At 37.1% G+C, this 27895-nt stretch overlaps 1 protein-coding gene across 5 annotated transcripts in view; it reads left to right on the top strand.

Annotated features, from left to right (window-relative positions):
* The window catches only part of NDFIP2 (Nedd4 family interacting protein 2), a 48813-nt gene that overhangs the window by 8238 nt on the left and 12680 nt on the right, over window positions 1–27895 (top strand). For 4 of the 5 annotated variants that reach the window (XM_087757066.1, XM_087757063.1, XM_087757065.1 and 1 more), the window contains 4 exons: window positions 11858–12014; window positions 13558–13685; window positions 17640–17699; window positions 20920–21007. In XM_087757066.1, the coding sequence (XP_087613192.1) occupies window positions 11858–12014; window positions 13558–13685; window positions 17640–17699; window positions 20920–21007 (433 nt within the window). The remainder of the gene's footprint in view (window positions 1–11857; window positions 12015–13557; window positions 13686–17639; window positions 17700–20919; window positions 21008–27895) is intronic. The other variant, XM_087757067.1, reaches the window with a different exon arrangement.

The following is a 27895-nucleotide window of genomic DNA, read 5'->3' as shown; positions in this document are numbered from 1 at the left end:
TGTGGCCTGTGTTCCTTTATCATGTACCTCAATGTCTGCTATTTTTTTTAATATTCCCTATGGTTTACAGGTAGCACTAGTTTGGTCATCTTCCACTCTCCTTTGAAGAGCTGAGCTTCCTAGACTGCTGCTGCTTTTGTTTTTATTTAGCTGCCTTATGATCAAAAAAACCTGACCTGCTGGAAAGTGCCTGCCTCCAGATGTATGCATCATCTGTGCAGCAACTGAGATCGAGAGAATTGTCCTTTGGGCCACATGTTTTGTAGGCTTGCTTTAAAATGCTTAGTTGACACACTTTAGCTCTAACAGTAGGGTTGAAAAAACTGTATACTATCTGTTGAGACATAAAAATGCATTCTTTAAAGAAAGGGCCTTTAATGTTCATTGTTCTATTTGTCTTTGCTACTAAACTTTATTAAAGCTGCGAGTGCTATAGTGGATGGAAGAGAAAGAAGACCACAAATCCAAATGAGAATCTTTTCAGTAGAGCCTGTTCTTCTGCATGCAGTGCACAGAGTGTGTTCAGCTGGTGTTGTGTAAGTCTGGGGGTTTTTTAAGCTGTTGAAATTTCTGTCTGTATTATCTCTCTAATGATTTGATTTACTGATATCTTAAATTGAGGAGCTTGAGTACTCCATTTTCCAGTTACTAAGAAAATGAGATATGCTGAAAAAGTCAGGCACAATTGACCTTCTAATAAGAATAAAGAGGGTTTGCTCTTATTGATTAATAATATCCTCTGATTTATGTATTATTTAGTTAATGATTTCATTTCAGGCTAACCAGTACTGTAGAGTAGGAAACTGTTCCTGCTTGACTAGCTTTTATTAAAATGCACAAGCAATAAAACCTCTGTGTTGTCAATAAAGTTGAGACATTTGAAGTTTTTCTTAGAGTTTTACTGCAGAATTTTCAAGGACACTTACTTACCTGTCATACAGGAGACACAGATGCGAGTCATTTTTTTCCCTACCTCTCTCAAATCAGGCACTTTAAGGTGGAACTGTATGGTCCTTCAGCAGTTCAGTTACCATGATACTTCTCCAGGAAAAAAATCCTCTTTTTCTTTATCCCTCTACCTGTAAAATGAATTTGCCATTTTTAGCATCTTTCTGCATTGTCTTCATTAGGAAGCGCTGTGCATGAACCTTCCTACTGTACTTGGGCTTTTAAGTGAAACATGCATAATATATTTAGAGAATAATACTCAGCTTTTTCAGTCAACATTGAAATTTTCAGCCCAGGTGAATGTAGGCTAAAATGGAAGCTGGAACTAACTGTTGAATATTGAGTTTGCTCCTGGTGACAGCCCTGTCCATTTCCTAGTTTTACAGGCTTTCCTATTCCCTCTACTTTTCCAGTTTTATGTTTTGTATGCTCTGTGCGCCTTTAGAGTGACTGGGATCTACTTTCTGTACTGATTCTATAAAGCTGCTGGTAACTAAAGACATGACCTTTTGACTTGCAATTCTTGGAGCTGTCACTGATGGTTTGCTGAAACTGTTGGCTAGTGGCAGCTGCCAACAAATCCTGATAAAACATTGTCCATCGTCAGGGAAGACGCTGAGAATGAACAGGAAGCATCACTGTATGAAACCTGGGACCTGCCCGCGTGTTGGGTACCGTGTGCCGTTTTGGGGTCTCATAAGAGGAGCCTCGGAGCTACGGAAGGTGAAGGGAAGCGGCCTTCTTAAAAGTGGCGTCTGGAATGGGTGGTGGCAGTTGGAAGTGATCAATGCTTAAAAAAGTCACCAAGGCAGTGGATAAAGCAGTTGTGGAGCTGTTATTCACCAAATTGTGCAATATTAAAACTGGAGAGCACTCACTGAAATTCGATTTTAATCGCAGAAAAGACAAGGAGAGGCAAACACATGCGGTTTGTTAATACACAAGATCATTGAGGCAGATAGTACTAGCAGATTCAGCAACACAAATTCACACACATCAAATCCCTAACAGATGCAAATGGAATAGGCAGGGATGTACGCTTTACCAGCCATAATATAACAGCTGTGAATGTCCGGGGAGTCTGAGGAAAATGGATGGTGAATAAGCGACTAAGGCTTGTCTGCTGTCTACCTATCTCCTGATGATTGTGTTGGAGACAGAACGCTTCCTTAGTCTGACCGCTGGTCTCAATAACATGCTTCTGTTTTATTAATGGGTCTGTGTTATACACTCTTACTTCTAACTAGAAAGTCTTCAAGGAGGGGAGCCTTATTTTGGACTTTGTTTATAGCATTTAAAGCAGTTCCTCAAGCTGTTTTCGAGTTACCATTTGACAAACAGAAAGCTACGTGGTACATGGTAATCTTTTTAGGAACTTCTAAATTCTAGAGTAACTCAGAGTTGCAGTACTTCATAGTGTACATGCTCTAGAGTAAGCTTTTTAGCAACTTTTTTTGTAGAAATATTTTTATACTCATGCTTGAAGATTTGAAAGATGTTGGTCCCAGCCATAGTCTTTATTGTTATTAGAGACTTCAGGTTTTTGTTGACAAATTTCACAATTAATTCCTATAACCATGCAGTAGGAAAAACTTGGAAACTAATCTTGATTTATATTTTTACAATAAATATGAAGCATATATCTGTTTGGATTATACCAAAATTCCAATATTCAGAATGAATTCTGAATAATTCTTTAGTAGAGAAGAAACCTTAAAAAATAAGTGGAGAGAAATGGATGTATTTTAAAGGATAACTCTACACTCCTAGTCGTGTTAGTCTCGGAATATTTACTTTTCTAAAAGAGTTCTCATATTGACACATGGTATGTTACTGTCCTTTACTAGTAGCTCCACTTTTGCTGTTAATGTGGGGGATGGGAAAGAACAGATGTCTTAGAAGCCATAGGGAATGAATGCAAATGTGTATGTTGTTCTGTTAAATGTGTAATTAATTGTTTAAATCTGGATTATAATCCATGAAAAATGAAAGAGCAAGTAAAATGTTATCTGTAAAGTAACCATTGGGATGGATGGAGAGAGAGAGAGAGATAGATCTGTATATCTATCTATCTACACACACATTATATATATATATATATGTATATGATTTATTTATTTATTTATTTATTTATTTTTCACAAAGTCCTGATCACTGTTGTTGGGGGTTTGTTTTTTTGTTTTGTTTCGTCTTTTTTCTGACATGCTTATAAGCCTCTTTAAAAAACAAACAAACAAACTTGAAAAATCCAATAGGTTAAAGATCCCTGGTTAAAGAGAACTGACTAAAATGATTTAACTATCACTTAAGTGAAGTGCATGTAAAACACTTTCAATTGCTGTGGATCACTTTATTTTTACATGAGGAGTCTCACTTTGGCAGATGAGCCATTCTGCTGCAATATTTTTTTTAACAACATTCAGTATAAATCTCTTTGGATTCTTTTCAGTAGAAGTTTGTCTCCAGAGGTTGTGGGTTTCCATGGTACCTAATCCTTATTTAGCAGACACACTTGGTATTTCTACACAGCTGTGGAATGGCAGCAATGGACTTCTGTTCTGCTTTCCTGCTTTGAGTGCAGATTTTACACCTTTGACCTTCTAACATATTGACTGCTGTTGAACACTTTCTGCAGAGGTGCATCAAGGGGAAAACAAACAAACAAACAAACAAAAAAACCACCAAACCAAAAAAACCCAAAAACACTCCACTGTCATGAAGGGCTGTTGCTAGATCTGAGTATGTGATAGTTGATGCTTGACAAGTGATGGGATGGTGGGGAAAAAAAATGATGTGGATCTGTTCTGTGCAGTTGGGAATTCTGATCAAATTTGATCAGTTACTTTTAAATACATAAAGGCAAAAAGTAGCTGAAAGTTGCTGGACTTCTGTGTTTTACTAGAATGTACTGAAGTGCCTTATAAGCTTAATTGCTTGGTACGTTGGTAGAGTATTTATTAATCTGAAGGCTCCCCAGTCCCTAGAGGTTGATGTTTCTCTGGAGTGTTGTGGTTGTGGCCAGGACTGTGTTTCAGAAGAGATGGCGTTTGGTGCTGAACTGCAAATAGCTGCCTTCCTACTAGCTGGGAAGTTAACACTCTGGTCTGCATGGGTTTGTGGTAAGTTGGTGTTACAACAGGAATTTGAAGAAAAAGGCATGATGATGTTGTAAACTACCTTACTGGTAGCGGATAAAACCTGATTCTGATGAGAAAGCTAGTAAGTTAAAATACAATGTGGTTTGTTTTTTGCTTTTTTTTTTTCCCTCAAGAATTCTTGGATTTTACAAAATTGTGAAATATTTCTTTCAAAGGCCATTGTGGATATTTTTTTTTCCTGATAAACAAGAAAATTAAAACATTTATTTTGCAGAAGGATTCGCTTATCTCTTCTGCTCTTATAATTCTTATCTAAGTGTAATTACAGATTATTGGTTTTAGTTTTGATTGTTCAGTGGCTACTTGCAACCTAAATTAGGGCTGATTGGTCTTAGCACTTGAATGGCATTTATGGGTTAATGGTATAGGTTTTATGGGTTTTTCTAAAAACAAAAAAGTAATATTCGACAGCCTGAGCTGTTGAGACTATTAGGTGTTATTCAGAAACAATAGAGATGGGTAAACAGAGGTCAAAGCTGTCTCCAACATAAAGTATTTTTATAACAGGTTCAAAATTAAATTTTATTTCAAGATTTCCTTTTGTTTTTTCCCTTGAAAACCCCAAGATTAATATTTTGCTATTTACAGGTGAATAAACCTATTTTTAGACTACTAAAGCTGAAAAAGTGCAAAATGTGGTTACAAAACACACATTTAATACAGAGCCTGTATTTGTTCAAGTGCAATTATTTTTCTGTAGGTAGAGAATTCTGCTTTCATGCCTCAATCTCAAGCCTCATTTGTAGGGAGCAGTTTAGTACAGATTTACAAATTACTACCAGTAGGCAGGTGTAAAAGGCCTTTGAATTTTTCAGCAACTGAAAATATCAGGTGTAACACAGAGAGGTGAAAAGCTTCCTGAAAGCTTAATGAAGGTGATGGCAGTTTTCTTTTTAACCTACTGTTGGTTACACCTCTCCTATTTACTACAGTAGAATTTCTGTGGAATAAATACCTGTGTACCAGTATGGAAGATGTCATGAATCTAATGCAGAAACGTTGGAATGCTTTTTGTGCACTGCACAGGCAATCTTGAGATGAGTCTTCCGTGCCCTTCCCTCTAGCACTAGAAGCTGCAGTAAGTGGCTATTTTTGGTTGACCTTTTGGCATAGTCTGAAAAACTGACTCTAGAAGACCAAAGTGTTAACTTCTCCGAAGTGAAGATGACGAACCTCTGTTGCTAAGAGTGTTGCTTTTTCTGGAGGAAGTGTACCAACCGACTGGTTTGCATACAAAGGTTGAACTTGCATGATCTACTTAGTTGTCTCCACATTTTCACTTAAAGCGGAGTATTGGGTCCAGCGTTATGGAGTTTCTATGCATTGTGTTTGTTTTAATGCAGTTTGAAAGAACCTGTGAACTGGTCGGTGTGAGGTCAAAACTGGAGGAGCCAAGCTTCTTCAAAAATGTAGTACCATTTGAAAGGCTAGAAAGGAGGACACGTTAAAAGTCCTTGTAATTTACGTTTGCTAGTGAGAATGCTGTGAAGCTCTGTGGTGCCCCAGGCAGAACCATCACTACTAAAAATTACGCAAAAGCTTACCTAAAAGTCAGACTTTATCAAGATGAGCTGGTAATAAAGGTATAAAAGGAAACACGAGAAGAAAGCTGCCTAGTTGTTTGTTGGTTTTGTTTTGTTGCGCCCCCCCCGTATGGAAGTATCTTCTGCATAATTCTATGCTATGCTAAAGAAATGATACAAATAGCATGAAAATAGTGTATGTTTATAAAAAAGGTCTTTTAAAATGCTTCCAATGTGCTGTTGAATTTAATTATGTTGCAATAATTTTATAATGTACTGATTTCTGTAAGTCATATTTTATGAAATGGGAAAACAGCAGCTTTTGAAATGTGCATAAAATCAGGTAACAGAAATAGTGAGTGCTTTTTGTGTGTTACACTATGAGTATGACTAGAGCTAGTGCGCGCTACTTTAATGCACTTTATCAGAAAACATCATACTAGTCTTGTGTATGTATGGTACAGGTGACATAAGACATCTTACTATATCCTTTTTCCCTGATTTTTTTCTAAATTTGGCCCATTTTAATAACACCTGTATTGCCACTCTTGTACAATCAGTCAGTTCATCACAAATGAGCAAACTCTGTTTATCCAGGCAAGCAAATTTTTGTAGGTCAGACAAAATTACTATCTGCAGATGAATGAAAAGTGTTAAGTAGAGAATGAGATCTTCCTCCCAGTTTAAGTTTTTATTTTTGAAAAGCCTGAAGAGTAAAAGCATCTGCACCAGTCCCCTCAGTAAAGGCTTCTGTACCAAGCACTTTCTTGTGGTTCGTGTTCTTTGTAGGGTGTCAGCTGATTTCAGACGTTGCATCTGACTACTTTGGAAATAATTACAGAAACAAAATAACAGACTTCAGGAAATAAATTGCAGGAGGAGATGCAGTCCTTCTTTAAAGAAATTATTTATTAAAAAAAAAAATAGACAGCTGGATTTTCCAGACTATTTTGGTGCTGAAAGGTCTGACATTGATTTTAACGTCTTCTGAAATGAAATAGTAAATCATTGTTTTATAGAGCTTTTCTGGGGAAAAAACCTGAAGAGAGTATAGGGTAAAAATCATATGAAGGAAGCTAATTTTTTTTTTTTCCTGTTCTGTACGCTCTTTAGTAGTTACCATGAGATTTTGAGTCATTGGTGGCAGAAAATCTTTTGTTCTTTGATTGAATTTTGAATTTTAAGTGTCCTAACATAGGTATATCTTGAGAATATGAGGATCATGACTTTTGAGCCTGTAATGTACTGTAGTTCGAGGGCTGCAAAAGCAGGGATTGAAATACTTGTATAAACAGTTTAAGATTAATATGTCTAATAACAAAGTATTCCCTTTTCTTAATTGTAAAGCTCCATATAGCCAGCCAGATACCTGTGTACAGACTAAGATGTGAAGGGAAAAAAAAAAGTCTTTGTGTCCTGCTTTTCAGATGTGAGGGTGGGGGGCAGGGGATGGTACTAATTTACAGTTGTCTGTAGTTTAATAGGTCCTGGCAATTGTTTTGACCATAATCTTGGCAAAAGCAGCTGTATTGCTTACTACCATATCATGGTTCATTGGGGGCTTGGGAGGGGGCTGGGATGATGAACTGTGAGTTCTCCATGGTGCTTTAATTTAAAAAGCGGGCAAAATAGTCTTACTATTGGAAAAAAAAATATTAGATACGATTTCTATACTTTTAATGTTAAATGCTGTTTCAGGTAACATTTCAGTAAGTAGCATAAGTAATGCCTTGAAACAGACATTTTCTGTTCCCTTCTGAGTTTTTTTAGCTTGGTTTCTGTGGCAACGAAACCTATGTAGAGTGTCAGTCTTCTTCTTTCCCTGTCTCCAAAAATAACTTCTAAGTTTACCAGCCAGTATAAGCCAAAATTAAACAGGAAGGGGGAGGCTCAAAGGTAGTCAAGTTCCTACTGGTTTCAAGCAAACGGGTGACTCCATGGAGAATCAGTGCCCTGTGAAGACAAGGCAGAGTTGCCACAAGACAAAACGATATAACCACTGCTGTCTGTCCTGCTAGCATAGGCAAAATTTCCAGCTTGCTGGGGCAAGTTCTGCTACAGTTGTGGGGTTTTATTGTTTTGGTTTGGTTTTCACTCCAAAAAGTTTGGACAGTGGAGTCCCCTGAGAGGAGCTGAAGTTATTGCCCTGAGGAGAGACTAGGAGACAGGACACCTGAATGAGAAGTAACAAAAGCAGGTTTCTATTCATGGAACAACTTGTGTTTATTACTCTAGCTGTAAACACTCAACCTGCTTAATCCACTTCTTGTGATTTTTATGATGGGGTATTCTGTAAGGAGTCTTATGATTTTTCTTCAAGTTGCTGCATTAGGATAACCTTGATGCCTTTCAGAATTTCTGAAAGGTCTGTATAGTAGAAGACAGGATACATAGAAGTGCTTGGTCCCTGAATATGAGTCCTACGAAACAAAGACCTTTTGAATGCACTAAAGGGCGTAACGGGACTCTTTTGTATGGAGCCCTTAGGATGGAATTTTTCTGTTTCCTAATTGCAGTTGCTATAACAATTGAATGACTTGTTAACTTGGTCTTTGAAGGCAAGAAGTCTCATGTGCATGTTCTTCTCCCATGCTCATGTTACCTCCATCGTTTGTGACTGTTACTAAATTACAGATAATTTGGAGAAAGGTAACTTTCAAGAAAGCATGTTGAAGACACAAAATTGATTTCCTCGGTAATGACAAAGTGGGTTTTGAGCAGTAATATGCTCTTTGACCAGTGAGCTGCTGTGGATCTCTGTGTGTCTTGAGGTTAGTGACAGCACATAATATGGCTTGGTAGGGAAGAAAAGTTGCAGTTACCGAAGTGGAGGGCAAAAGGAGAAGAAGAAGGGAGAAGTCCATTAAGTAGGCTTTACTTCTTCCCCTGCTCGTAGACCAGGTTGTTGTGGTGGGGTAGTCAGAACTACACACACACATCCCAAATGAGGGTGGGTGTACCAGCCATTAGTGTAAAAGTATGCCAGTAATGTTCTGTTATTTGTCTCATTGCTAATCGAATGAGAGTTTTATTTTAAAATGGTTTTATTTTAGCTATATCATTGCAATACTAGATTTTTCTTGTGAATGGTTGTACTTAATTTAGAACCATAACATTTATAGCTCTCAGGCTGTTTTTCTGACCTGCTCAACCTTTTTAGAATTGAGTGTTTTGTATTCTCATTTGCGTTCTGTATCCCTAAATATAGTAGGTTATTTTGAAGTGGTTTTGTTTTCTTTGGCTTTAACTACTCTAAATGGCTGTACATATTTCTCAGGTTACTACTTCTTCTGGATCACAGATTAGCCATTAAATGACCTGATTGCTCAGTACTCAAAACGCCTCAATAACACCTATCAGTTCCATTGAAGGTGACTTCTTAATAGTATGTGCTCATGTGTGTATTGTGCTTGTGTATATATATACTTACATATGTGTGTGCATATATATGTAGTTTATATGTATAGATAAACCCTTTAATCTTTAAGCTATAGTTCTTTCAATACAATATTTGGAGGGACTCCTGAAAAACGGTGAAAAATGCTTTAGCAGCTATCTTTATCAGTTTTTCTAATTCGACACATATAAAGAGCAGAGTGTGGTAGAAGCCATATGAAAATTACACGAAGTTGTTCTGTTGCACTAACTTCTTTTGAAGTGTTTTCTGTTTTCCCTTGAACTGTCTTTTCGGTTTACCTGCCTACTGTTGAAATGTCTTCTATGCTTGTAATTCCTGCTGTTATCCTTAGTTTTTCATTAGAAAGAAAGACATGGAGTTTGTAACCTACAGGACTTGAACGTGAGCCAGCGGTGTGCCCTTGCCCCAAAGAAGGCTATTGGTATTTTGGGACGCACTGGGCAAAGCATTGCCATTAGGTTGAGGGAGGCGACCGTTCCCCTCTGCTCAGCATTGGTGAGGCCACAGCGCTGTGCCCAGGTCTGGGCTCCCCAGTACCAGAGAGACATGGGCATGCTGGAGAGAGTTCAACAAAGGGCCCCCAAGATGATGAAGGGACTGGAGCATCTCACATATGAGGAGAGGCTGAGAGAGCTGGTACTGTTCAGCCTGGAGAAGGCTCAGGGGGGACCTCATCAATGTATATAAATACCTGAAGGGAAGATGCAAAGAGGATGGAGCCAGGCTCTTTTCAGTGGTGCCCAGTGACAGGACCAGCGGCAATGGGCACGCACAGAAACAGAGGAGGTTCCCAGGTTCCCTCTGAACATCAGGAAACACTTTTTTTTTTTTTTTTTTTTTTTTTGAGTCTCTATCCTTGGAGGTACTCAAAAGGATGTGGTCCTAAGTCACCAGCTGTAGGTGGCCCTGCTTGAGCTGGGGGGTTGGACCAGGTGGCCTCCAGAGGTTCCTTCCAACCTCAGCTATTCTGTGAACTTTTATATACTTTGATATAAAACAATTTTGGTGTGAATGTTACACTACTTAACAAGGAATTTAGCATTCTTTCTTCTCAGAATGTGCTTTTTTCAATTATCTGATTGTGCTTTCCCCAATATGAAATTAATGTAGCTGTATTCTTAATTCTCTGATTATTCTCTAATAGTTTTTTTTTCTGTAGGGTGTTCATAGAAACTACTAATTTGAAGTTACAGAATTCTTTTTTCAGATATGTTCAACTTGCTAATCTTATTTTTTAAATATGGTGCTGCAGTAGTTGCCTTCTAGGCCTCTTATCTTGTAGTTTGCACTAGTGGGAACTAGCACTTTTTTGTTTAATGCTGCTACTCTTTCTTCCTAAAGTTTGATTCATAAAAGGACCTGGGGGTGTTGGTTGACAGCTGCCTGAACATGAGCCAGCAGTGTGCTTAGGTGGCCAAGAAGGCCAACGGCATCCTGGCTTGTATCAGGAATAGTGTGGCCAGCAGGACCAGGGAGGTGATAGTGCCCCTGTACTTGGCACTGGTGAGGCCGCACTTCGAGTACTGTGTTCAGTTTTGGGCCCCTCACTACAAGAAGGACATCAAGGGGCTGGAGCGTGTCCAGAGGAGGGCAATGAAGTTGGTGAAGGGTCTAGAGAACAGGTCTTATGAGGAGAGGCTAAGGGAGCTGGGGTTGTTTAGCCTGGAGAAGAGGAGGCTGAGGGGAGACCTTATTGCTCTCTACAACTACCTGAAAGGAGGTTGTAGTGAGGTGGGGGTTGGTCTCTTCTCCCTAGTAACAAGCGATAGGACGAGAGGAAACAGCCTCAAGCTGTGCCAGGGGAAGTTTAGGTTGGATATTAGGAAAAACTTCTTCACCGAAAGGGTAGTCAGGTACTGGAACAGGCTGCCCAGGGAAGTGGTTGAGTCTCCATCCCGGGAGGTATTTAAAAGAAGGGTAGACGTGGTGCTTGAGGACATGGTTTATTGGTGGACTTGGCAGTGCTAGGTTAACGGTTGGACTCGATGATCTTAAGGGTCTTTTCCAACCTCAATGGTTCTATGATTCTATGATATTCTGAACACTATCAAGTTAGCTAAAATAATCAAATATGCCTTTTCGAATAAAAGATATTAGTTGCTGGATCCGAATTCGATGGTTTTAATCAACATTCTTGATTATCCAAATTCTTATTGTTGTATATGCTTAACTGGACATTTCCTTTTAAAACTGCATTTTAAAAAAACAAAAAACTAACAAACCAGCAATTTAAAGTTTTATAGGGAAAGGATTCTTTCCAGATTGTACAGAAAAGCAGAATGTTTTGAAAAGTCTTTGCGTGGAGAAGCTCTCTGACAAGATGCAAGAGTATAAAAATACCAGTTACAGAAGTAGAAATGTGTCTTTTTTTTTTTATTTTCTTCTAGATTGATACAATGAAAGATAGTGTTGCTCACCTGTTGTATTGTAAAATGGGTTAGTGCATTTTATCAATGTATTTAAGAAAAAAAAAAAAAGCAGTATTGTTAAAATACTTTCTATTATATGAATAATTTATAGTCAGCATTTTCCCATGTAGTAAACACTAAAAACCCCAGATTTTTAAGACTCTGTAAATATCGCTGATGAGAAGAAATCCATTGCGGGGGCGCAGGGGGAAGGCAGTTAAGATTAGCCATTTGCTTAAAAGGATTTAACTGGACTGGTTAAAGTAGTCACGTGTTGTTTTGTAAATAATTTTTGTTTTGTTGAAGAGTAATCTCTCTTTTTGAAGATGATTCTGCAAGTACTAGGTTGCCATGGAAAATATTCCCTGAATGTGTCTGAAATTTGTGTGTTTTTCTTCTAAGCTTCACAATGAGGATGACCCCCCAGAGTCTTCAGCAGCTGAGCAGCCTTCCACGTCTACAGAGACTACGCAGACTCCCCAGACAGCAGCCTTATCTGAAGCAGATACTTCGCCTCCACCTTACTGTAGCATAGCTGTAGAAGCAGCTGCAACCTCAGGTATTTCTCCTACATAACAGCTTGTCAGGGAGGAGTGTGTATGAATCAGCACTTGGTTCAAAGTGGTACAATGCCATGGTATGTGGGGTTTTTGTTGGGTTTTTTTTTGTTTGTTTTTTTTTTTTTCCCCTACACACACAGTTGCAGTAAACAGCTATGCTTTCACGCACAGCCCTTTGGTTTATTCAGAAGAAGCACACTTCTAAATTACGCTGATTGGTCCAAATTACTAGACTAAATAGATGTTCGTTAATTAGTGTAATAGGTTTTGTTTAAGTCTGAGTGTAGTTCAGTTCCACATTTAATCTACATCTTTGAGTAGTGCTCCATTATTAGACCTCATTAGCAATTTTAGTTGCTTCTTTATAAAAAAAAAAAAAAACAACCAACCAACCAACAAAAAACCCCAAAACCCACCAAATCGCTGATTTGTCAAAACTCAAGCTTCTTAAATGTGTGCTATTGTTTGGTGAAAATATTGCCATGAAAAGATTAATTTTGCTTTAAAGGCTCTTGAACTTCTTGTGGAAAATGAGCAACAGAGGTCTTTGTCTCCATTTGTTCACTGCTCCCTTTCTCATGAGATTGTGACTTTCCTTTGGGGTATCGCAGACTTAACAGCAGGCAACATCGAAGTCCCTGTTTCAGCAAAGTTGCTTAGATTTACATCTTCCATGTGCCAAATAAATATTTTAGAAGTAAACTCCAACCTAATTTTTTTAATGTTGATTAAAGGAGCAATTTCCAGTCCCTGTTCTTTGAGACAGTGTTTGCAAGTATAATACATATATATAGGGATCATTCTGCATAGCTAACATCTTTGTGGTGGTGTGCTGACAAATCTTTTTACCATGTGACCTGTGCTGACAAATCTTTACCATGTAAGCAATCTTGTTACAAACTACTGCTGGCTGTAGGAGGAAGCTCAAGGTGCATTTTAAATAGTTTTTATTAATTTTGTTAATTCTATTCTGTATGATGGTGTTTTACTATTTCAATAGGTAAGAATGAAGTCTGTGGTCCATTTTGATAGAAGGAACATTTTTAAAAGGATGTGGTGAAACTGAAATCTTGGAAAAACTGATTTTCACAGAACTGGAGTTGGCAACAAGGCCATGCTAATAAAAATACAGCATGATTATTACTGGACTTAAGTAACTAATTGATATTGTAAGAACTTTTTTTAGGATGTTTCTGTGCATGTTTTTTATATGATTTGATAAAAAGCCTTTGGTTGGAATGCCTAGGGATGTAACTCAGCAACTATGTTTTTTTGTTCATAAATTTGTTGGCTCCTTGCAGCATCTAGGTTAAGGTTTCCACCTGGAGTAGCAACTAAAAGCATCATCAAGCTGTTCACTATTTTATTTTATAAAAATAAAGTTTTTTGTTAAACTTACAAGAACTTGAAATACAAATATCATCAATTTCAGCCTCTGTTGAAAAAAGTGTACTTTAAAGCTCAATAGTTACATGCATGTAAAATTTAATATTCTTGACATCTTTCTGGCTTAAAAATGCATAACCTCTTTATTTTGAACAGAAACACACAATGAATTTTATCCTGTACCACCTCCATACAGTGTAGCTACCTCTCTTCCTACTTATGATGAAGCAGAGAAGGCCAAAGCTGCAGCAATGGCAGCTGCTGCAGCAGAAGTTGCCCAACGAGTAAGTGATATAGTTCTGCTTTATTTCAATTTTGTGAAACATGTTACACTAATATAATTATTTATAGCAATTGGGCCCCTATTATGGCCTATTTATTAAAATAATGGTGGGCTGGTGATTTAAATATTTTGGATGCTTAGGTTTTGTATAGATAGTGTAAGTTAGTTCTAAAGTACTATGAAAAGCGTATCATATTCACTCTTTTCTGAGGCATAGCTGCTGTCTAAATAGCTTTAAAAGCCAAATGTTGCCCTGTTTTAATAGTTTGCCCAGTATTTTGTCATCTTTTAATTAGGTATGCACTACTAATGTTACTTTGTAGAGTTATTGCTGGTATTTAGTGCTTCAGATGGTAAAAAAAAAATAATTAATGAACAAAGTAGACCTTTAGAGAGGAAGAATTCCAACAGTCTGGAAGGGGTAAACCCCCAAATAATGTTGATCTTTTTTAAAAGGAAAGGTCCCTGTTTGCTCCATGAAAACTTTAATACTGAAGTTCAAAGAAATGTTCCAAGTACTTAAACAAAAAACACCCACACCACGAGTTATGGTAAACAGTAAATTAAGTAATAGGTATAGATTCAGAGTTTATAGTTTTGTAAGAATTAACATTATAAAGAATACAGTCTTCCAAATAGAAAATTCATATCTGCAATTAGTGTTAAATGTTATTTTTGTAAGCAAAGTTCTTCCTTTGTTTTCCTCCCAAGTTCTGGACTGTGGAAATTCTGCTGTTTGATAGTATTGGCCATAATATACTATACCCAAATTAGGCTTCCAGTGCTTTTACTAAAAATCTCCATCTTGAGAATGTGATTGCATTTGAGATGTATTTAAAATCTTACCACTGCAGCATGCTTGTGACTGGAAAAAAATTCTGCTCACCCAGCGGGAGGCTGTTCCTTCCCTGACTACTGTGCAGCCAGTCACAGTGCACAGTACTCACTGTAAGGTATGCACAGCTAAAGTTAAAGTGGATTTGTGTAACACCGACAGTGAAGGTGTTACAGAAATCTGTTGTACTAAATGCAGTAGGGAACCAGGGACATTTGAATGGTTACTTGCCAAGTTTCTGCTATGAGGTGATGTCCGGTTGTAAACTTCTGACTGCTTTAAACAGGAGCATGGATTCCACATAGTCTGTCCTTACTGCTTGTCATTTAAGTAAAACTTTGCTGAAATACTGGTCTGAATGAAACCCTCAATCTGAAATTATAAACCTTTAAACTTACTTGGAACAATAGCAACCCAAACCTTAACTTTTAGGGTACCATTACCAGTTCTGTGACAGCTCAGACATGTGCAACTCCTTTGCAAAATTCTTGTTGCTTTTAACTTTGTATGTCTAGAACGCTATGAAGTGAAAGTTTCAAATATACAGCCAGTCTTCTTTGACCTGAATTTCACAGGGAAAACCTCCGGCTGGAGTTTAGTCAATTTCAAGAATAAAGCTAAGCAAAAAACCAACCAACCAACCAAACAAAAAAACCCCAACAACCCAAAAAACAAAAAACCAAAACAAAAAAAAAAAAAAAAACAAACCAACCAAAAAACCAGTGTTTTTTGCTGGTCATTTTAAGCTTTTTTTAACTTTGGAGAATTCTTTCTCACAAGTTCACGTCACCGTGTCAGAAACATCTTTTGCCTTTCCTCAGAAAATCTGCCTGGTTTTGACTAAATTACAAGTTTTTGCAAAATGAGTTTCCGCAGTTGATACATACAGCTTCAAATTTAGTAAATGTGTGGAGATTGTCTTGCATGAACAATTTGAGACTGCTTATAGCTCTGAAGAGGATGGGACTGCAGCTATGCTCTCCCCAGAGAACATTCTCAAATGTTCTGTATCATTAGTATTACAGGACTAAAAGTAGATACACCTTATGGCTACCCTTGACTGCTTTTGGTGAAAACACTGGAACTGAGAAACAAGAATTTCTGGTGTGCCCTGTAGTAGTTTTATTATTCTTGGCCTTCGGTTAGAAGGGAAGGGGAAAGCCACTTGGTTCAATTGCAAGGACATCAATGGTAGGTGGAGGGAAGAAGGACAATGACTCTGAGCCTCTGAAGCTTATGTGTTGTGGGAAGAGAAGTCTGGTTTTGGTTGGGCAAGGAGGTAACTGACTCAAAGTGAACACAGGCAGGGATCTGAGAGGATGGGTCTAAGTGAAAATAAGAAAAGGCAAGGGTGAATGGAGAGCAGTGGTGTGGAGGGAATACAGAGACATTTTAAATGAGAAGCAGGAGGGAGAAGGATAAACTGGGACTGGTGGAGAAAGGAACCCAAGTGGGGATAAAATGTGGTACTGGGAAAGGATCTGAAGCTGGTGTGTGAGAAAAGAGGAGTAGGGAGGGAGAAGGAATCTGGACTTAAGAGGTAGGAGAGCAGGATATGGTGACAAAATGAGAAATAAACTTTTATGTAGTCTGCTTTTCCAAAATATACAGGAGAATTTGACATTCAAGAACTAGGTGCTGACACCACAAGAATTTCACTTACGAAAAATCAGTAGGAACACACCATCATTCCCCCAAAGCAGATTGGCTAGAAAGTTGTAGAGTTACGGCAGTACTAAGTTAGTATCAGAACTCTACTCAGTGTACCTAAAAGGCACAGTCCCGTTGACTGCTAAAGATCTCATTTGATAAAATTTCTGCTCAGTTTGCTTCTGTGTTTTTTGGCTTTTTTTCTTTTTTTTTTTAAAGCACACACACGCACACACACAAGCTATATTAAAGAAACAGTATTAAGGTTGCAAAGTTGAGATTTGGGGAAAAAGTAGGAAATGCTGAAGTTGAGTTCTGGTTTTGTAGATGATATTAAAATTATGTGCCAGTGCAGTTTTAATTAATGCCATTTTAATTACCTTATCACGTGATACTGCCACAAAATCCCTGCCTTATTTAATACCTCTGATGGACTTACACTGGGGTGGACTAAGACTGTGTAATAAGACTGTCTTAATCTGGCAGATGGCTGGAATAAGGAAAGAAGGTCATGTTATGGTTAGAGTGGTGGTTTGCCATCTTGAGGGGAAGGATTGTGATCCTTAGCTCTGAATACCAGGGGAAGAACAGATAAGTGACTTAAACTTTGCACTACTGGTATGTAGTTAATTGTTTTCTCACTTTCACTGTCTTGGAGATTGCAAGCAGTGACAGTTGCAGACAGTATCTGACTTGTATATTGCACATTTTGCAAAACATACACAAATGATATAACACGTAATTTTTTCAGTTTTTATTTTCAGCCTTATGAAATTAGTGCTCTTATGAATGTGAACTCTGCTATGATCTGTGCCTCTAGTTTCTTCCTTGTAAAATGAGAATATATTGCCTCTTCACTACAATAATGTGAACAGTTGGAAAAATCTCAATATCCTTATGTTACCTTGAGTGACACATGAAGCTGATAATGGTATAGTCCAAAGTATGCAGTAAAGAAGGCTACAAACCTACTCATTGAGCAAAAGAGGGGAAAATGGTATAAAAAAGCAGCACACTTAATAAACAGCTTTCATATTTTTTTTTCCCTGAATCATGTAGGGATCTTACAAAAAACATTAGTGTGATCATATTAAAGATTTCATCTGTATCCACAGATTGTACGAACAATCTAAACTTAAGTACTGAAAGTTTCAGTAAATGTTGTTTGGTAGTTCCTTGTGTAGCTTGCTTTACAAGAATAAATTGTGTACAAACATTTAGTGCTCCCCGATAGCTCCATGTATCAAAGAAATTGTAGCAGCCCTATGTCATCAGTAATGATAGCATTAGTTACCCTGGCTTTTGATGTTTTCCTTTTCAAATTCTCAAGGTCAGTTTTGAAAGGTCAATTTAAACGAACAAAACTATTGCTAACAGTTAAATGACTTGTTTGTATGTTGCAATGAATGGCTTTTACTTAATGCTTTTCAGTTGCATTTGTCTTACGTTCTTCTGTTTTTACATGCTTAGCACGCCCAGTTTAGGGAGTCTAGGAGTCTGTTTGATGAAATATTCCTCAGTCGTCCAGAGGTATGGTATAGTTCTCTCTAGTTTAGACTTTAACTATGAATTTTCCTGCTGGCAAACAAATGCTTCTGGGGTTCGTTGTGCCTTTTTTTCCCCCACCATTAACTTGTCCATATTGTTTCGTATGCTGAAGATATCACATATGGGGTTTATTAAGTAATTTGTCCCTTTCCTCAGAAGTTTTTCTCCATAAATCCACTGCATTGAGAAGAGTTATATCAGTTTAGTTATCCAAGGGGTTCCTGAAAACTGGGATTCTTTACTTGATTAAAGGTGGTTGCCTCACTATATGCCATGCTAAGTTTCAATTTGAAAGAAGATAAAAAGCATCGGGGGGGGAAAAACAGTCCTCTTTTTGCAGAATACTACAGAGAGCACTGTAGTTTCAGAGAAGTTAATAGGTTTGACTTCAAGAGATGCTGTGTACCATTCGATGTTCTTTCGCTTAGAGAAATTACTCTCTGTGACATGCCATTTATGTTGATAATATGTTTTGCTGTGTAAGTGTTTCACTGGTCATAGGAACAGTAAGTTTTCTGTTTATACAGATCTCAGCATATTTAGAAAACAAGAAGTATTGTCTGTGATTCTTAACATGGCTAAATTTGTCAAAAATGAATATGAGATACTGAAACAGTATTATATATTTTATGGATATGTGTGTGTTGTTATTTTACGTTCTTCTCATGAAAAATAAAATATATATATATAAAAATAAAATATATAATTATTCTTATTGATAAAAATGTCAATATCTAATAGAAGTGTTAGTATGAAATTACGTTTAGTTCTAAGCATCAGCAGAGAGGACAGTTATTCTGCATTGTCCCTTTTCGTTCCTCAACGAATGGTTGAATGGCAAACAATTACAGTTTGAAGAAAGACTGGGGCAGTTGACACCAACTAGATCAAATGAGAGCACTGTGAAGGACAGCCAGTATTAGTGGGTCTTGAGCAGTGGCCAATAAGTGTCTTCTGTCTGCAGGACTGATTGTAAAACTACATAATACTAAATAATGTAGATATAGGCTGAATGTGATTTAAGCGCAGGAAACTATTTCATTTCTTAAACATTCTGTTAGTTTTCATATGCCAATTTTTGGAGACAGTAAATAGAACTCAATTTAATGTAATTCCCTTTTGACACAGAGTGTAACAAATTACAATTTGTTCACACTTTTTACAACAGTGCCTGCTTGCAGATGTCTGCTCACATGTCCCTGGGTTGTGTATTGACCTGTGTTTCTCACATGTGTAAGCCTTAGAGAAGCCTGTGCATATAGAGAAACCTGCTAAACTTGTTATTGTAGTTGAGCAAAATTTTCTTTTTCTGAAGCAACCTTTTGCATAGAGTGTAATTCACTAATTGGTTTGGAAATGCCAGTGTGAAGTGCAGTAGTTAGCAGACAGTTTAAAAAAAAAGCCCAAGAGTTATTTTATATAGGGTTTTATAGACCTTCTGAGATTACAATTGAAAGTAATTTTTGTTGTTCTAACTTGAAAAAAGGAACTTTTGTGGCATACGTTTCAGAGATGAGCACATTCAAATGCATCTCTTGGTTTAATGCATTTTCAGCCCTTCCTTCCCTTCCCTCCCCCCATCAGTCTTGTAGCTGCAGCAAAGTTGAGCTAAATAAACTAATGGTTTCACAGTCACTTAAGATGACCATTTAGGGACATCTGAAATTATGTAGAGTTGGATTATAGCCCCTTAAGATTGTTATTCAACTAGCTTTTTATGCTTTCCTTGGTATTGTCTAGGTGAATAGCAGTGTTTTCGAAGTAAGTTATCTGATAGAGAGTCTTAGTTAATCTGAAAAAAAAAGAGCACAGCTGGAATTTCATGGCCGTGTTATAAAGGGTGAAGCTGGCTGCCTTGAGTTGGTACAGTTTGTTCTAGCACATTTTTAACCATAATCGCTATACCCTGGTAAATAATTTTGCTGTGTTGACAAAGGTTAACATGTCAATCACATGACAGAGCTTTAGATCACTGTGATTGTTTAATAGTCTTTTAGCGATGAACTTAATAAACAAAATAACATTTGGTACAGCAGCTGAATAATGTGTTAAAATCAGAATTACGTTATTTCAGTAGTAAGTGTTTGCTGTGGGTGAAACAGCTAAGTAAATCTCACTTGACTGATCTCCATTGATTTCATTTTTTTTAATAGATCATTTCTTATCTCAATTCTAATACGTTATGATTAATTGGAGAAAAAATAGGAAAAGAATGTCACTCATGCTATGTCTGGACCATGTCTATGCCTAGACCATATTGCTGCTGCTACTGATGGCATTATTTAACTTGTATCATCCTGCTTTGTTTTGATGTTATTCATTTAAGTATAAAAATGATGTGTTTAACTGGTTTTACAGTTTTAATCAGGCTGTCTTTAGTACGTGCTGTCATCATGAAAACTTTCACATTTGCCAGTCTACAGTTGCAGCAGTTTTACTCGTGCACAGAACTGCATCCGTAAGATCTGCCAGGTTCTGTACTCAAGTACTGAGAAACAAAACAAACTCACACTTTCAGTATTTTAAGATCTAGTATTTTGGCACGGTGGAAGAAATCTTTGGATCGTTTTGACCGAGATCTCTGTTTACTTTTGTTTGACTTAAAGTGCTGTGCTTTTTGAGTTTAGAAGACTTTCAAACACTTTTAATGTGCTCGCGCCCTCTAGGGTCCCCGGAGGTTTTCTTTGCTTTGCATATGTTTTCCTGTGGGTTATAGAATAGTCAAATTGGTTAGTGCAATGCTGTTGCATCAGCAATTTATTTTAAGATACTAAGCTTATTCTAAAACTTTATATTTTGGGAAGCATTAAAAGACTTTTCTGGCAGGAAAAAAATAGAACATAGTATGTAATGATTTTTTCAAAAAAATATTTAATAGCTTGGCTGCATATCCAGATAGTTACAGTAAAAAAAGAGATTTCTGTTGGTTTTGATTGTCAAAGTACTCATCTGAAATTATTTCTAGCTTCATTTAAGATGAATAGGCAGCATGTACATATCTTTTACAGAAACTTTTCAGTTAAAGTGGGGCAACAAGTAAGAGTTGTTTTATATTATTTTTCTTTTAAACTTCCTTGATGTGGACGTGTTACAGAAATGTCAATTTTCTTCTAGCTTTAGAAACATAATTAATACTTTAATCCTACATATAGTTATTCTAAAATAAACTTTTTACTAATTTATCACTAACCTGTAAATCCAGGAAGAAGAGTATCCACCACGGGATGATTTCAGTGATGCAGATCAGCTTAGAGTGGGCAATGATGGCATCTTCATGTTGGCATTTTTCAGTAAGTTATCTTGTATCCCAGACCTACTGAGGTATATCTTAATTGTACCTTTTTTCTATGGAATATAAAAGATAGCTGGTGATAAACTGCATTAATGTACTGAAATGAATGGATTTTTTACCTGTACACAGATATAAACACTTATGTTCCAGATGTAGCAAATACGTTGCACTTTTTCTTCTGTGGCATCTGTCACAGATAAAGGGACAAAGCAAAATCATAGTAAATGTTTTGAGGCATAGCAAGGCTGCACTGTTAACTGTGAATTGGGAAATTCTGTCATCTTCTAGTTGGACTACCAACTTGAATTAAAGGCTGGATCACAGAAATCTGGCAATCATTTTTAAGTAGAACAAATTTGAGAGAGAGATGATAAACCGTATAAAAGTTGCTGATGTTAGCACAGTGAATTAAATAGCTGTGGGTGGATTTTTGGAACAAATCCAACAACATGTACTGTCTTCAGGTAACGTCTGACTGCAACCAGCACTACTATAGCACTTCTTCAGGTACTGTGTGTGTGTGCACTGTGCATATGTCTTATCTTGTAACTTACGTACTGCACTGAGTAAAGTTAGATTTAGCCACTATAAGTTACTTCTAGAAAGAAGCTGCTTCTATTTTGCCAATTGCATATTTCTTTCTAATTTCTGAGGATATTTTTCCTTTCTGAAATAAATGTGTTTGGCAGCCTGGATGAAAGCTTGGTGTTGGGGATCTAGCTGTTCTTTTTAGCATTCATCAGGATGAAAGGTGATTGATTAGCCACTGAAATATCCTTTTTATGTCTTGCAACCTAGATCTCATCTTAGTTCTGTTTTCTTTAATGTCTTTCACAGTCTCTTTATTTAACTGTTACAGATGCAGGTTACAGAACTTCACAGAAGTTTTTTTCATGTCAGTGTATGATGTACTAGGACAATGTGGTGTTTGCATCTTGGGATAAAAATGTGTCTACCTCACATAGCAAATATATATATCCATATATAGGGTAACAAAGTGAGTTTTGTAGTCTGACCTCTTTCTGTAGTTGGACCATAGAAAGGGTATATATTCTTGGGGGCAAAAGGGGGATGACTTAATTTTTCTTTTTTCCGTTTTTCCCTTTCCCTATGTGCTACAACTTTTTGTATTTAACCTATTTGGGTTCTGTATTGTGTGAACTTGTTCTTGCTTTTAAATCCTGGTTCAGGCCTTCATTAGCACTGCACTTGGAGGTCAAGTGGATTGTTGGCTCTAATATGTTTTAAGTCCTTAAAATCACAGCTGAAAACAGACTTGTTAGCTTGCAGCTAGCAGCAGAGTAGTAGTAAAAATCCTGATATGCAGAAGATGAACTGGAATCAAAAGCTCCAGAAAGGCTCCAATGATGTTCGCATGCAGTTGGCCAAAACTGTATGCCCTGCATCTTGCGTGCACCTTCAAGAATGCAGACGTTTACTTGGATAAACTGGTAACTTTCTCTTGAAATAGCTGTTTAGCTGAGACTGACTGCACAGAGCACTACTTTACACATTTGACAAAAATACTCTGTAGATCATAATTTTTCCTGATTATTCTGAGACTATGTTACTGCCAACTTTGCTCGTCTATGAATGAAATGTATAAAATGAGTGCTTACACATTGCAAGATATTTATGCAAGTGTATGCTTATTATCTGTGTTGGCTGTTATGGATACCAGTTACGTATGGAAATTGATAAAGCGTACCTGTTTGTGTTCATAGTATGAGGAGTTCACTAAAACTCAGAGCATTTATAGACCTCTAATATTAATTTTCAGTATTTTTTCTTAGGGAAATGGGAGAACTAACTGAAAAATGAGCTTAACTTAATAAGGGTAGATCATAAATAGCGGGTGGTGTATTCTTGTCCCTCTAATAAGGAGATAAAAGTCTCCATAAAGTTGATGTATGTAGATTTAAGAGAGCAGGAATTAAAATTAAATTTACAGCATGGCTATCTTTTGTTTTTTTTCAGGGCGGGATATGTTTAAATGCTGCAAGTAGAGGTGGCAGATCATAGAGAGCCTGGAATAATTTCCCTCACTTAGTTAAAAGGCAGGAGAACAGTGTCAGGAACTGCGCTCTAGTGAGAGGAGCATGGAACAAATGGCTTGTTCCAGGTGTGCTCTCCCACCTCCTCCTGTGACCGTTATGTACAGCGTTGGTAGAGGGATCTTGGGGGGGGAAGGGGGCAGGCTGCCTGTTTTAAATATAAAACAGTGAAGTTAGCTTTTTAAATTTCATTTAATTCAACTGAAGTGTAATAAACTTTTTACTGAGCTTGCCTGCATATTGCAATCAACTAGTGATATGTAGCTACCATCTAGTGGTAGCTGCCCAAGTTGCATAAAATTGCTGTCTTGAGGCCATCTAGTGGCCAGATCTGTTTGTTTGGGGTTTTTGTTTGTTTTAGGAGCTTGGTGCATGCAACTTACAAACCTGTTTCCCCTCTGAGTTGTAAGATACTGTTCTTCATGTTTATGTTTAGTTATGTTTAACATAACTAAATAGAATGAGACAATATACTCTAAAGAATACAAGTCCTTTGCGTGAACAGGTGGGTTTTTTAATTTAGCTCTTCATTCAGAAACTTAAGTGGAAAAATTTGGAAAACAACCTATTTTATTCCTAGTATGTGGTAAAGTCATATGTTTTAAGAAATTGGTTTTGCTGTTGAAATTTGTGATTATGTTGGTGGGCAAAGAATCTGCTCTTTAATGGTCAGGGCTGGTGTTTGTCAATTTCTGATTTTGAGGTAAATTAATATATTAGCGAATATATTCATTTTGCTATGAATGCGAAATGCAGCAAATTTTGCTATCAGACCATTTAATATATTTTTTTCTATTATGTATTTTTAAGTCATCTGTGCCTTATACAGCATAGTAGAAACTTTTCAGAATGCCAGAGGAATTTAATAGGTGAGTTTCTCAGTGATTATTTTTTTTTTTTTATGTGCACAACAAAAAGGAGGAATTTCTGAGCTGTTTCTTTCCATTTTGAACACAGCTGTAATGGTGATAGAGCAAGTAACTGTCATGACCCTTTCAGTTTGATTTTCATGCTTAGTCTGCTCATAGTGGAAGTCTTTTGAATCATGTCTGATTGGCTCATCCTGGTTCATTATGTGAAGGAGGTCGTTTTGGGCAGTAATAAAAGGCTTATATGGTTTTGCCTTATATTTAAGGAGTGCTTTAGAAATATCAACCAGCCTTTTTACCTGTGGGCCCCAGAAGGAATTGCGGAACTCATCTGGATTCTTTGAAACCATGGAAGGGAGTTTTGGGTTGTCCCTACAACCTAGGAAAAATAAATATTAATTTGAACCTCATGGATGTGTTAATAAGGAGGAAGAAATGGAGAAGAGTGTTCAATCATACAGCTGAAGTTTAAGTTCTCATATAGAGATCTGATTTGTTCTTTAACAACATCTGGACAATTTAAACACTGTGTACAGCTCACACCAATAAAATCTCATGATGTGTAGAAATGTAAATGTACATATTCTCCCAGGTGCTGTATTGGAACAGATAATAACCGTACCAGAATTTTGTAAACTGATATTCATACAGTTTTCAAAGCTCTTAGATGCTTCAAACAGTCAATAAACTGTGCACAAGCTAGGATATCTACTTAGGGGGGTTTCAAGCGGACATAAGTTGGAAGGCAGAGTTGTAGCACAAGCTCCTCAGGGTGAGCACAGCCTCCTGCTGTATGCTTCCCAAGGGGTGGTAAGCATGGTCTAAATTTCCAGTGGAAGGATTCCTCTGTGTGAGTTTAGGAAACCTGACTTCTGTATGTCCACATGACAAATGTTATGCAGGTTTTCCTTAGTCATGCAAGAGAAGCTGAGGGGAAGTCATTTGACTGATATTGCAAGTGTTGGAAGGAGATAAAGGAACTGGTTTGGGAGTGCTTATTTTTCTCTGGTTATCAGGGGAGCCTGGATGACCTTCATACACAATCACCTAACTTCTTTCTTAATATAGAAAGAATTTGACTTACATGGTTTCTCTGTACATGTTGGATATAATGCAAAATAATTGGAGTGAGGAAGCTGCTAGTTGGGCGTTAATTAAAATTTATCAACAAGGGTAATGAAGCAGTAGAAATAAATTGCCTAGGGAAGTTTTTGAACATTCATCACCGAGTAGCTAAAAAAAAAAAATTGTCTGTTGAAGTTGATAGCAAATGCTTCTAGTGATCATCATTAGACTTCCAGTGAGCCCTTCGGGAAGGAGCAAAAATGTGTCCCAGTTCAAGAATGGAATAAATTGTATGCAGGAATGGGAAAAATAATTTCTATTGGTGCGTGAAGATCTGGAAAGTATTATTTATTGTAGTATGCTTAGTGAACCTAGGCCAGGTATGAAACTTTAAGCTCTTTGGTGTTTGCTGTATATTAAAGTAATAAGTCATTGGACAAACAAATCATGGAATAAAGGATGTAACTGAGCATGGTTGCTTTTTGTGTATATAGTTGCCATTATAATCTTATCACAGGCTTGAGCCATGGTTAAAATTTGGAACCAACATAGGTCTTCAGACAAGTTTTGCCGGCTTCTTTTCACGGTACTGAATGTAAGCTTAAGGCAAGTGATTAATGTGTAGCTGTGGAAAGCTAAGTTAAAAAGATCAGCAAGTGAAGTGCAAGAACAATTGAGGAAAAAGCAGATTTGTTCTAGTAAGCTTGTCATTGTTGCATCCTCTGATATATTGTGATATGTACAACTCAAAACCTTTGCACAAGATAGCTTAATAACTTGAAAAAACTAAGTTTTCTTTGTTTACTGTAAATTGTGGGAGTAGAATGAAAGGATGTGTCAATATTGCTTTGCAACTTAATGAGCACTGAGAAAAAGTAAGCATGGATTAATAAATTATTAACAACAAAGTACAGCTTCATACATCATCTTTGCCTTGCCCCTGTAGTTATTGGAGAATGAAGAATGGCAATGGATACAAGCTTGTTTGTCAAAACCAAGTTGAATTCTTTTACCCCAGCTTGCCAATAGGTAAAAGACTTTTGATTTCTAACTTTAATTTTTGATATGAAAATCCTATGCTGACCACTGCCCTTAGAAGAGGACTTTGGGTGTGGAAATAGCTGATGGATAGCTTTATTTTGCATGTCAGATTCCAAGACTTTTACAACATTCAGAACATCCTGTGCTTTGTATTTTTCCTGGGATTATCTTACTGCAAACCATAAAGAGAAATACAAGTATAACATAATTGTTGTGGGCACTACATTGGACATCAAGAAGACTTTATTAAAAAAGACCTTTAGTCCAACCCTCCTCCTCCCAAAAAGCAGCTTCTTAGCTGTTTTTCATTATTAGTTTTGTTGTCATGAGGAAATAACTCTAATGGTTATATTCTTTTTACATGAATTCCGTTAATATAGACTTACTTTCTCCTCTTGTTGGCATTTCAGGAATGTATAAAACGCAGAAATCTTACTTTTATCAGTCTCACTTGTCTGTATGGTGTTAGAGTAGCAAAGAAAGAGGCTGAAGTCATGATGCCGGCGCAGTCAGTGTGAGTTTCGTCTAAATGTCTGAAATTTATTAAAAGAAAGAGGACAATAGTTGAAACTTGGGCTCAAGTATAAATCCAAATGCTAGCGATCTCTGGGATAGGAAACAATTCTTGCAGAGTGGTTAGTCTTGCAGTGGGAGTCTAGAAGATGAACACAGAACCTGGCTGCTTGAAGAGGATGGGCAAACAGAAGTTAAGAATGCTTTTTTAGTTAAAACCATGATGTGGTGGTAGCAGGCTGTTAGACTTTCTATCTCATTTTTGGGAATGGCTTGCTTTGTTACGGTAGTATGTATTAGTGTCAGACCAGGAACATTGTCTGTATGAGAATGTCATGGGAAGCTGAAGCAGTATGAAGGACAAGGTCATCTCTTCAACTGCTGAGCAGTGTCATTTACATTTCACCAAGTGAGCGGATGCAGGCAAATAGTGGAGGGTTGCATTTGTTGCAGCACGAAGCTCGTGCAACGACTTAGTTGTCTCTATTTACTAGATAGAGAAGGAAGTAGATACATCTAGAGCAAACAGTAGATGCTTCCTTTTACTAGTCTGTCCCTTCACCATTGTATTGTCTTTCTCAGCTTGGTGGAGAAACTTGTGCTGTGACTTCTCTAAGGCAATATAGGGATGAAAATTATGAACAACTTTTATTGCAATAATTAGGTGAGGCAGGAATTATACAGGAAATAATGTTAGTAACACTTAAGCAGATGCAGTGTGGGCCACAAAGCTCAAACTCGCATGACTGGCAGAAGATATACATGGAAATCATCATGGAAAAAGATAGATAGGTAGGTGAGGATAATCTTGGTGTGGAGAAAAATAATTGGAAGATTAAATAACAAGATTTTTCTTCTGTATATAGTCCAATTTTATTGGGGTATGTGAACTTGTATAGTTTACGACATTTGTATAGTTTATGCCTTTTCTTTCCCACTTGCATTGTCTGCTTATATAAATTGATGGAACAGCACACTGATTAAAGGAAAAAAGCTATTGTGAACAACATAGGAACATGCTGATGCCTTCGTTTTCAGGAGTTGGGCAAAAAACTTTGTGTTAAATATCCACCTAATACTCATTCAGTGACTGTGGATTCTATTTTGAATATTCCTTTAAGTCAAATTGAAAGGAGGGTAAAATTGTCACTGTGTTCAACTTTGATTATGAGAACTAATTTTTTCCCCCTCCTGTATTTATGATTGGGAAATGTCTAATTTTTATAAAGCACGTACAAATTAGTTCAGGTGTTATAAAAATTCTTATTTTTTAATATATACCTATTAAAATTTTAGGTTTTCTGGGAATTCCTCTAGTCTGCGTAGTCCATTGGAAACATGTCT

The sequence above is a fragment of the Nipponia nippon genome, unplaced genomic scaffold (genome assembly GCF_047370975.1).
Source record: "Nipponia nippon isolate SJK-2023a ecotype South Korea unplaced genomic scaffold, ASM4737097v1 scaffold_2, whole genome shotgun sequence".
Classification (NCBI taxonomy): Eukaryota; Metazoa; Chordata; class Aves; order Pelecaniformes; family Threskiornithidae; genus Nipponia; species Nipponia nippon.
This window is presented reverse-complemented; position numbering and strand designations above follow the sequence as displayed.